Source organism: Hipposideros armiger, unplaced genomic scaffold (genome assembly GCF_001890085.2).
Source record: "Hipposideros armiger isolate ML-2016 unplaced genomic scaffold, ASM189008v1 scaffold_38, whole genome shotgun sequence".
Taxonomy (NCBI): domain Eukaryota; kingdom Metazoa; phylum Chordata; class Mammalia; order Chiroptera; family Hipposideridae; genus Hipposideros; species Hipposideros armiger.
Window position 1 is genome coordinate 2466097 of NW_017731388.1, and position 11894 is coordinate 2477990.

The window sequence follows — 11894 nt, forward strand, 5'->3', positions numbered from 1 at the left end:
CGCAGCAGCAACAGCCAACAGTGCCAAGCACCATTCCAAGTTCTTTATACATCCAGGCTCATTTAATCCACATGACAACCCTATGCAGTAGGTGTCCTCATTGTCCTCAATTTACAGACAATGCAACTGAGACCCAGTGAAATTAAATAACTTGCCCAAGGTCTACACCAATAAGTGACGTGGCAGGGATCCTAACTCAGATAGCCCAGCCCTGGAATCCACAGCTATCACCGGACTATTGAAGTAGCTTAGGCGAGAGAGAATGACGTGTTGCCTAACACTGTCAACAGTGATATTAAGAAGAGAGCCTCTGTAGAGAGGAAGAGGAGGGAAGTGTGAGGGGCGTGCCCTGATTTCAGCTTAAGCAGATGAATATGGAATAGACAAGAGGGCTCTCAGGAGGAGAAGCACGTGTATCAGGGAATTCCAGGGGTCCGGTTTTCTACAGGTTGAGTGTGCAGCATCTGTGAAACCTCAGGGGAGATTTCAGAAGGTAAGTGCATGTAAGAGTGTAAGTTTAGGAGAGAACTTAGAAGTTGGAGACTACAGGTGTGAGAAACACTGGCATCTCGGGTGGTAGCTGAAGCCAAGGAAGGAGGCGGGCTGGCTAGGGAGAGCAGGCAGAGAAGAGAGCCACGGCAGAACCCCTGGAAAACCCATATTTGAAAATGGATTGAGAACTAAAGCAACAAACAAGACCAAAAGAGGTTCAGGAGAAAGAAGAAAACGGGGTCAGTAGGATGAAGTGAGGCAGAAATCCAGTAAGATAAGACTTGAATAGTAACCATTTCACCATAAATAAAGGTAAAAGCATGCAGCAGGCTAGCAGAAAATCATATATGTAGAGAGGATAACAGGGCCTTTTATAAACTAATGATGGGAGAGCAAACTGACAGTCTTTTTAAAGGTCAATGTAGTCAAATTTATCAAAATTTAAACATGTACAGATATGACCCAGCAAAATCATACTTAAGCTACAGAAACACTCATCCAAGTTCCAAAAGACCTATATCCAAAGATGCTCATAGCAAGAACCTAAACATTCATCTGTAAGGTAATTATCAAATAAACCATGATACATACACACCATTGACCATTATGTCGTCATTGAAAATAATGAGCTGGACCTGCATGCACTGAAGTGGAATAAGTCCATGATACTTTATTAAGGTGCATAAAATATAACTAGTTAAATATCGTTTTTATTAAGGAAGGAAGGAAGGAAAACATGTTTGTGCATGCACCAGTAAAAGTCTGGGGGAAAAAAACACAAATATGGGTGAACAAAGAGAAGGATGGAAGGGAATCTTTCCAATTTTACTTTATATATTTTTGTGTCACCTATATTCTCTACGATACGCATGCTTTATTTTTATAACATTAAGACCGTTTTCTTTAAGAAAAGCGTTGATTGGATTCAGTAACCCAGAGGTCACTGGTAACCCTGGCAAAAGCTGTTTCAGCAGTGTTGGGAAGGAAGCTAGTGGCAGTGGGTTGGGCACCGAACAAAAGGTGGCAAAGTGGAGACAGCTGCTTTTTCGAGAAGTTTGCTTATGAACAAGAGGGCACTGTGGAGCAGTCGCTAAAGGGAACCTAACACAGGGGAAGGGAGAGAAAGGCATAAGCAGGTTCTGGGGCTGAAGGGGAAGAAGGTGGTTGAAGGGCCAAAAGGGCAGGATCCTCAAGGATGTAAGAGGCAGTGGGTCCCACTGGTCCCACAGCTAGGTGCAGGAATTCACCAGAAAGAGAAAGGATGCTTCTCACACAGACCCTACAAAGAAAGAAGAAAGTGCACGTGCAAGTTCAGGCAAGTCTGTCAGCTGGGGGCTGGGGTTGCATCTTCCTTTTAAAGAAGGAGGTACAGGTTCAAAACACTCAGTGAGAGAGATAGACTAGGCCAACCTCCACCTTCAGACTGTCAGGCTCCTCCTGAAGCCATCAGACAAGACAGGAAGGCATGAAAGTCTCCAATGCTGATGCAGACTCTGCAGGTGGCATCTCGACCTGGAGTCAGAGTCCCAGGACAGGCCTTACTGCTCCGCTGGAGAAACACCTCCCTTGGTGGGCCTTTCGGACTTCCCCCTTGGCAACCCTGGGTCAGGAGTTTCCCTGAAAGCCTGCTTCACTTTTATCCTGTCCAACAGCCCTGACTGCTACCAAGCCCTGAGTCACACAGGTGTCAGAGGCCACTCCAATAACAATAACAGCTGTAGCAGCAACTGCAGATAAGTGAGCTGTTCAGTCTTAGGGTTGATGGGGACATATTTTTGGTGGAGGGGACTTGGAAATTGCAGTCTGAGTCCCCTGAGAACTGAGGTGATGAATTGCAGACTCTTAAAGCTAAAGATAACTAAATCCTCACCTAGACGGCATAGTATAAAAAAGAACTTTCTGCAATAATGGAAATATTCTATAGCTGCACTATCCAAAAATGGTAGCCTCTTAGTTACGTGTGGCTATTGAGCCCTTGAAATATGGCTGATTTGACTTGGAAACTAGTTTTTTTATTTCAACTCATTTCAATTGAAGTAGCCACATGTGGCTAGTAACTATCATATTGGAGAGTACAGAGCTGGAACAATCTTCTCATTTTCCAATGAACCGCATCAAGGCTCAGAGACAAATGACTTGTTCAAGCTCAGCCTGATCATTAATAGAATCAGGGTTGGAAGCTGGTTCTTTATTCACCCTACCATTGATATGCATGTGGTGGGCTCGATGGAAATGAATCAGCCTAGTGAAAATCAAGAAGCAGGCCAGTTGGGAACTGTCAAATCTGGGCTCTCCTTTCTACACCTTTTGTATTCAGTTGTCTGGGACAAAGAAGTCAGGTAAAAGAATGTCTTAAAAGCTGCTTAAAATCCAGTTCATCTGCGTCACTGTAGGTAAATTGCTTAACTCCCTGAGTCTTAGTTTCCTCATTCAGAGAGTACATATTTCATGGGGTTGTTGTGAGGATAAAAGGATACAGATTCTGAAAAAGCACTTTTCCCAGAAGCTAAACCTTTATAGGTACTCAACAGTACAGCTAGTGTAACTATTGTCATCTAGGTCAGAGCAAATTAAGATGTACATGGAAGTCAGCCTGGACAGCAGACCCATTGCTTGGGGATGTAGCGGGAGAGATAGCATGCTATTAGCTGATAAACTGTTTCAGTAATAATGATCACGACAATAGATGCTAACTTCATGCTTTGTATGTGTCTTAAGTGCTTTTCGGGTAATCCCTCATTTCATCCTCAGCACAATCTGATGAGCTGGATTCTATCATTGGCCTCATTTTACAGATGAGGACGCTGAGACTCAGAAAGGAAAGGTTGCTTGCCCAGAGTTGCTCAGCTAACACAGTTCTTAACCGCTGCTCTCACCTGCCTCTCCGTGTGTCATGAGCCTCTGTCTGGTCTTAGCATCACCTGGCCAGGAGTCATTGCATTCTTCTCCAACATGGAAAAGAGGGAAATTACAAAGAATGTTTGCTAAACAGTTGGACTCAGAGGTTCTTTCCTTAGGGTAGGTAACTTAAGTGAGTTTGCCACTGGCTTCGAGTAGTCAGTGGGCCCTGGGATGCATGGAGAGAGAGGCTATAGAAACGAGTGTGCAGAGGACTAAGGCATTGGTCTTTGGGTGAGGGCTTGGGAGGGGGCAGTGAATTCGTGTTCACTTCTCTGCCTGTATTTATCCTTTCGATTGCAATCAATAGCAAATGTGACAAAATATACTCGTAGTGTCACTCAGCACTGTTTTCAAAAATGTGTTTGGACTTGGGTGGGATTTTAACTTTTACCAAAAGGTTTTCTTTCCAAACTAGATGGTCTTGGCCCCAAATGTGGTAGCTATGGCAGACCCAATCCCAGGGTACAAGCCAAGAAAGAAGGGCAATGCCCTAAGAGAAACTCATGGTCAAAGCAGATGGTTCCAGAGTGGGGTGAAAGACAAAGAGAGTTGGAATTGGGCCGCCACTTGGGGTGGGGGTTCTCAAAGGGATGTGGCATAGAGAAGGGATCTATGAGGCTTTAAGGATTCCCAGGGTGGATGGGCTGGAGACAAGAGGCATTAGGTCGAGGGAAGAAAGTACTAGACTCTCCAGAAGCTTAAGTGCCATCCGTGTTGTCTTAATGAACTGTTGCCCTTTGAGATGTGAAAGATGTTCAAGAGAGGTAGTGTTGGACAGGAGTCACAGGGAAGCTCGGGGCAGCTAAAGTGTGGAGAGAGTCAGGACAGATGAACAAGACCAAGGCTGCTGAGATCAAGGCGAAGATAAGAGAAATCTGTGTGGTCCTGGGCAAACCATTGCCTTTGTGTGGGCCTGCTTCCTCCTCTGTGAAATGGAAAGATTGGCTAGAAAACACCACAGGTCCTTTCCCAGTATGAACCCCACCCGTACATAAAATGTCTAGTGATCCAAAAGCTGACCTGGGAATTAATTATTCAAGTTATCAAGAGCATCCTGCACTCTCACGGGCTCCACCCCAAAATTGAGCAATCTAATCACCACTCACTTCCTCTGTTCTCACCACTGCCGCCCTTGCAGTCAGACACATCTGATCTCCTGAAGGTGTCCTACAGGTGAAAAGCCCAGAATCCTGGTAAGTCTTGGGACATCCACCCCTCCCACCGTTCAGAATGTCTCTGTTCTTGCTTTCCCTTGACACTAGCCTCCATTTATTCCAGGCATCTATCCCCCCCCCCCCCCGCTTGGTGGGCCTCATCCATATCCCTTAATCTCTTCATTCTCTCTCTTTAGGCCTCAGTATCTCCAAAGGCAGAGTTTCTGCCCCTCTTCCTTACACCTCTCCTCAACAACCTCTTAGGACAATTCACTGCCCACCCGTTTCCCTTCCAGACTCAGCCAGCTCTCTCTGTTTTGACCAAGATTGGGCCTGAGGAAGGACCCGACACTGTTGAGTCCCCCCTCCCATATATTAAATGCAAATGTTATGGATGATATTTATATAGAGAAAAAATATTGGAATTGTATTAAAATAACTGATTTCTTTGTTGTTATTTAAAAGATTGCCTTAAATATTTGGGATCTTGTAAATGTCCTCGTTCTACAGCATTTTTATGAAATAAATTAGAATCATCCCACCTATGGAGTTTCTGAACTACTGTTAGTCATGAGGGGCAGGCAATTTTGTTCAATGAGGCAATCTCCCGCTGGGTCACTGAGGACACGACTGGGTGATCAGTAGGGGTCAGCTAGTTCAAGGGCGTTTGGTTTATCATTCCTGCAAGGGCTGTTTCTTTAATTATGAGCTTAAGGAATAGCAAAGAAAGTAATGTACAGCACATCAAACAATGGGTGTGAACTATACACACGTTGACTTAATGATATCTCAAGAATTTAGCTTACAAATATATTTAATGTATGAGGTGTTATTTTTTTTTTTGGAGGAGGGGGCGGGGGTGTTGCAAATAATCTTTTTGTAGTTGTTACCTAGCTGGGCATTCCACCCCAACCCTGTTGATGTCATCTATTATGTCATGAGGGTGGCGGCCATTGATGTGGCAGCTCAAGACTGAGCCGTCCCCAGACTCTCTTTAATGATTCCAGAGAGTTTTCTAGCAAAAGATCAGCGCCACATCTGTCAGGCGATGTGGACAATCTCATCAAAAGTGATAATTCCACAGTGCTTAAGGTTTTTCTGGGGGTTTTTTGTTGTGTTTTTGGTGGGTTTTTTTTTTAGCTGAGCCATCCTGCCACCTGTTGGCAGCTCAGCAGCAGCTCAGCTCGGGCTGGGCATCAAACCGCTGTTGCTCAGAGCTCACACTCTTGAGTGACTCTTAACCAACTGAGCCACTCGGCTGGCCCGTCTTAATGTTTTTCTGTTTCCTTCCGTCTCTTGGCGGTTCCTCAAGGGCTCTGATGATCAGGGCAGAGGCAGAGCTACCAACTCAATATCAGCCTGTCTCTTCTGAATGGTCAGTTTCACTGTTACCCTCAGACACTTCCAATCACCTGTTGCCTTGGTAATGTCATCACCAAACTTTTTTGGAGACAGACCCAGGGGGCTGATCTTGGGGGCCAGGGCAGATGTGGTGCGGCTTCCCCACCAGTACACCTCTTGTACAGAAGGCTTTGATCTCATTCGGGTAGAATTTAGGCTGCATGGTGCAGGTGGCTGGTGTCTGATGAAACTGGATTTTGGATGAATGAAGAAAGTTGCACTTTGGCCTCCTCCAAGAAAGCTCAGAGTGCGATTTTTAAGGAAGCAGGTCTGTAGAATGAAAATAGCATGCAGAGCCATTCACACCTAGTTGGAATTTTGGCTGCAACACTTCTAGGCTCTGAGGACCCGAGGCTGGTTTCTGAGCCCTGCTTTGCCCATCTTCTCACTGGTAAACAGGAGCTTAATCATATCTGCTTGCAATGATTGAGAAAGATCATGTACGTATGAGGCACAAAGCAGCTCTCAGAGGTGTCATCTCCTTCCTTTAATTTCTCCCTTTAACTGCTAAAACATCCTCTCAGAGATTGGTTAACAAACAAACAAACAACAGAACATTCAGTGGCTGGAGGTCATTGCTCTGGCCTGCTTCTGTTTCCTGAGTTCTCTATGTCTGTCCTGACTTGCACGGGAGGGGTGCTCACTCATACACCTGCAGCCCAGCCCCAGCACAGCTGAGCACTGGATAACCCAGAATGAGGGCTTACCTGTGAAACATGCTTGCCTGCTGCTGCCTCTCCTCATAGGGCAGTTTCTGCAGCTGCCCCAGCCCTGCCTAAGCAGAAATGTAGGGTTCTCTTCTCTATGGGCACAAGCTCTCTGCACCCATCAATGATTTGCATCCTCTCTCAAAGGTGGATCTTCCCTCAGGTCATTCGTTCCCTTAAGAGTATCTCCAATCATCTGCTCCCAGAGGTCACCCACCCTTGACCTCATAACTTCATTGGACATAACCCTGGGCCTCTGAGCAAACTTGCTCATGACCATGGGACTACAGAACCAATGATTTCTTGCAGGTCTTGCCAATAACACTGGCCAAGCCAGCTGTACTATCTGCCTCTCCCACTACCACCCTATCACCCTGGCCGACTGGGCCCTACCCTCATCACTACATCTTTCTAAATTCACAGACTGATCAAATCTGCTCTATCTGTGGTCTCCATGTGCTAAGAAGGCAATTTACCTGGCCCCATCACTTAAGGAAGAAAAAAATAATTCCTTCTCAGGAAAGTAAAGAGTAATAATTCCATCACTCTAGGAAAAACAAAGGCACTATTTTTCCGGTTTCTCTTAACCCCACTCGGCTTTCTTTGCTATATATGATTGACAGACTTTCTTCTGCTAAAGAGAAAAGCTTCCTAGGACTTTTGTTGTTGTTTCTGTTGTTAATGTTGTTTTAATATTTGTATTTGCTTTGCAAGGCTATACCCTTTGGTTAGCCTTTTTTTTTTCATTGCGATATAATTCACACACCATAAAAGTCACCCATTTACAGTGTAAAAGTCAGTAATTTTTAGTATATGCACCAAGTTATACAACCATCACCACAATCGAATGCCAGAACACTTTCATGATCCCATTAACATTCTGCCTGGCCCCCCAGCCCCTGGCAACCATTAATCTACTTTCTGTCTCTACCGATTTGCCTACTCTGGAGGCTGCGCACACATGGAATCATACAGTATAAAGCTTTTTGTGTCTGGTTTTTTTCACTTAGAATAACATTTTAAAGGTTTATCCACATCGTAGCATGTATCAGTACTTCCTTCTTTTTTATGGTTGAATGATACTCCATTGTGTGTGTATACCACCATTTGTTTATCCATTTATCAGTTGATGGATTGTCTCTACTTTTTGGCTATCATACTGCTATGAACATTCATGTACAAGTTTTTGTGTGGACATATGTTTTCAGTTCTTTTGAGTATGTATCTAGGAGTGGAATTCCTGGGTCATATGCTAACTCTATGTTTAACTTTTTTAACACCTGCCAAACTGTTTTCCACAGCAGCTGTACTATTTCACATTCCCACCAGCAATGTATGAGGAGTCCAATTTCCCTACATCCCCCTCAGCATTGTTATTGTCCATCTTTGTTTATTATGATCATCCTAGTGAACTGTGGAGTAATTCCTGAGACTTTTACTTTGTGTTTTTCTCTTTAACACTGGGTTCCATTTAGAGGAGGGTTACAGGCTTGCATATGGTCACAGGATGCTCATACCTTATAAAGAAATGGCACGATGGCCATATATTTTGTGGTTCAAAAGGAAGCTAATTTGGTAGCTCATTTACTTTAGTCTACTTCCTCTTTGAAAACGAGGATAATATTTCAAAGTGGCTGCAGCTTCCCCCATTCCAGAAGCAGGCTCTCCACTAACCCCACAACAAGGGCAGAATCAACAGAGATGGGTTTACCTGGTGGTACTGGCGAGGTAGGGATGGGTAAAGGCATGCACTGGCAGGCCAGGAAGGGTCTCCACCTAGACAAGGAAGCCACCAAACCAAGGGTAATATGTCTCCACCTGCCTTCTCTGCTTCTTGCTACCCCTCCTCCTTATTCTGGGAGCCTCTTAGTTTTCTCTGCCCTCCTACATGGCAGAATATGACTGTCCAGAGCTCCCAAGATAATCTGTTACATTCCCACCCACTTGGAGAATCAGTCAGCCAGCTAACTGCTTATGCCTTTTAATGTATTTTTTCAATCTACACAAATACTCCCAGAGCAAGCCTTCTGAATTCCGAAAGAACAACACAAGGCCATGCTAACTGAGTAAACTTTCTTCTAGCTCAAGCATTCTGAAACTCTATGCCACTATTGCTCAAACTGTTTTTCCAGAACACGTCTTTTAAATAACTTACAGAAATTTGGACAAAGGGATTCTTCTCTCAGCTTTATAGTTAAACCTTGATTTTTTTACTCAGGGTCCAACCCAGTTGGATTGCCTACTTAATCCACCAGATTGAGAAACTGAATGGCACCTCATGGTTCTGATATTAAAATCAGCCTCAATAGTCAGGGTTGCTCACCATTGAGGCATCCAAGACAACAGGTTCTGTAGGGATTATGTGAAGGGAAGTTTCCACAATGTTTTGGGTGATGCCGACGTCATGGAAAGTGCTAAGAGCCTCTCTCTGACTTTGAAGGGAACTATACTCTTTTTGTGAAATGTACAATTTATCATTAAACATGACTCATAATGTGAGATCCCCTGCTATTTCCTGAAGTGACAACTACTTCCATTTAATATACAAGCCAATACAAAAAATCTTATCCTAAGTTCATGGGCAGAGGGCCTGGAATCTGGGAGCTTCACTGAACAATAATGCTTATCTCTCTTCTCTAGGCCACAAATATGGAAGACTATAATATGGAAGACTCAAATATGAAGGACTTTAACTTGGAGAATTACAGCTTGGAAGAGCTCTATGAGAATTACAATTACAGCACTGGCCTGCCCTTTATTCCAATGGACGCTTCCCCCTGCCGGCCAGAATCTCTGGATATCAACAAGTATGCTGTGGTCATCATCTATGCCTTGGTCTTCCTGCTGAGCCTGCTGGGAAACTCTCTAGTGATGCTGGTCGTCTTATACAGTCGGGTCAGCCGCTCTGTCACTGATGTCTATCTGCTGAACCTAGCCATAGCTGACCTGCTCTTCGCCCTGACCTTGCCTATCTGGGCTGCCTCCAAGGCAAAGGGCTGGATCTACGGCACAATCCTGTGCAAGGCGGTCTCGCTTCTGAAGGAAGTCAATTTCTACAGCAGCATCCTGCTGCTGGCCTGTATCAGCGTGGACCGCTACCTGGCCATTGTCCATGCCACACGCACACTGACTCAGAAGAGGCACTGGGTCAAGTTCATATGCATAGGCATCTGGGCCCTATCGTTGATCCTAGCCCTGCCCATCTTTGTCTTCCGCAAGACCGTCTACACATCTGGTTTCAGCCCAGTCTGCTATGAGGACATGGGTGCCAATACAACAAAATGGCGTGTGGTGATGCGAGTCCTGCCTCAGACCTTCGGCTTCCTCCTGCCGCTGCTGATCATGCTGTTCTGCTATGGACTCACACTGCGCACGCTGTTTCAGGCCCACATGGGGCAGAAGCACCGGGCCATGCGGGTCATCTTTGCTGTCGTGCTCGTCTTCCTGCTCTGCTGGCTGCCCTTCAACCTGGTCCTGGTGTCAGATACCCTCATGAGGATAGGGGTGATCGCGGAGAGCTGTGAGCGCCGAAACCACATTGATCAGGCCCTGAATGCCACCGAGATTCTGGGCTTCTTGCACAGCTGCCTCAATCCCCTCATCTATGCCTTCATTGGCCAGAAATTTCGCCATGGACTCCTCAAGATCATGGCCATCCATGGCCTAGTCAGCAAGGAGTACTTGGCCAAGGAAGGCAGGCCTTCCTTTGTCGGCTCTTCTTCAGGGAATACTTCTACTACCCTCTAGGACCCCTGCTTCTGTTGCAGCCCCTCAGGGATCCTCCCTTCTCATCAGCACTCAAGCCTCGTGTCCACTGGCTGTTCATAGTCTCTGATCTGTGTCAAGGAGGCCCTCCATTGAGGTTACAGGAAGTTGCTGGGCCACATCCTTACCAGGCCCTCATTGTATAGTTTAGAAAGCCTGCCCTGGCACCCCGCCTCTTACTGTAATTACTATGTCACTGTGAAAGCTCTGTCCATTCTTCCACTGAGCCCATAGCATTGTCTTCTGAGACGTTTCAAAGACAGCCTTTAAGTAACTACAAATAGCTCCCAGCATTGAAAGCCATTAGTGGCAAACACCACAGTTGCTTCCCCAACTCTCCCTTTGCCTGCTAGCAAAGCCTACTTCCCTTGACACAGGCCGAAGATGACAGATGCTCACTTTCTAAGATTTCCTTAAGCTAGGGTGGCCATACCAGTTGGTTCTGACTAGTACAATTTTTGGGCAAGAATGTGCTGATAAACCACTCTCCTATAGAAAAAAGTCCTGATTTGTAGCATTCACCAAGTTCCATGGTATAAATGCTCCCACCATGGCAATTTCAAGGGTGATGGTGTTTAGCAACCAGCTTACAAAATTCTACAAAATGTAATAATCTGCTTTCACAGGCTGGTACAAACTGGCTTCAGCACACCATTGCTTAAGAGAAGTCTGCCGGGGCCAGAGGACTCCTGGGAATATTCCTGATTAAAAAAGAGAGAGACACCCACCCACATATCCTTGGATCTTGCCTTTAAATGTGGCTATAGGATACGATATGTGGTGCTGAGGCACCAATTTTGTAACAATGAGGGGGAAAAGCCAAATATGCTTAGGCTGATGGAGTCAAAGGATAAAAAGAACCTAAGAATAAAGAGACAAGAAATAAACGTAAGCATAAGTGGTCAAATGATTTTTAGAAAGGTGCCAAGACTATTCAGTGGGGAAAGGATGGTCATTAGATAGCCACATGCAGAAGAATGACATTGGTCCCTTACCCTACACCGTAAATAAAAATTAACTTAAATGGATCGAAGACTTGACCATAAGAACTAAAGCTGTATAACTCTTAGAAAAAAACATAGGGGGAATGCTTCACAATGTTGGATTTGGCAATGATTTTTTGGATATGACACCAAAAACACAGGCAACAAAAGAAAATATAGATAAGCTGGACTTCATCAAAGTTAAAACTTTTAAGCATCAAAGGACACTATTAACAGAGTAAGAAGGCAAACCACAGAATGGGAGAAAAAATTTGCAAATTATTTATCTTATAAGAGGTTAATTCCAGAATATATAAAGAATACCTACAACTCAAAAACAAAATAAAAGTTGTATTCAAAAATGGACAAAGGAGGGCCGGCCAAGTGGCTCGTTAATTAAGAGTTGGCTTTGGAGTGTGAGCTATGAGCAGCAGGGCCACCAGTTCAGATCTTACATGGGCCAGTGACGCTGCACCCTCTACAGCTAAGAT

General features: G+C 44.9%; 1 protein-coding gene across 3 annotated transcripts; it reads left to right on the forward strand.

Moving 5' to 3' along the window:
- The first annotated feature begins 351 nt into the window (after positions 1-351).
- On the forward strand, positions 352-11558 carry LOC109380534 (C-X-C chemokine receptor type 2-like). 3 transcript variants are annotated; one of them, XM_019638186.1, is made up of 3 exons: positions 352-493; positions 4532-4586; positions 9296-11558. In XM_019638186.1, exon 3 carries the CDS (start codon positions 9305-9307, stop codon positions 10400-10402), a length of 1098 nt encoding a protein of 365 aa, XP_019493731.1. In that variant the 5' UTR covers positions 352-493; positions 4532-4586; positions 9296-9304; the 3' UTR covers positions 10403-11558. The 3 variants fall into 3 exon arrangements, with proteins under 3 accessions (XP_019493731.1, XP_019493732.1, XP_019493730.1); XM_019638187.1 differs by lacking the exon at positions 4532-4586; XM_019638185.1 differs by lacking the exons at positions 352-493; positions 4532-4586 and adding an exon at positions 1558-1807.
- The last annotated feature ends 336 nt before the right edge of the window (positions 11559-11894 follow it).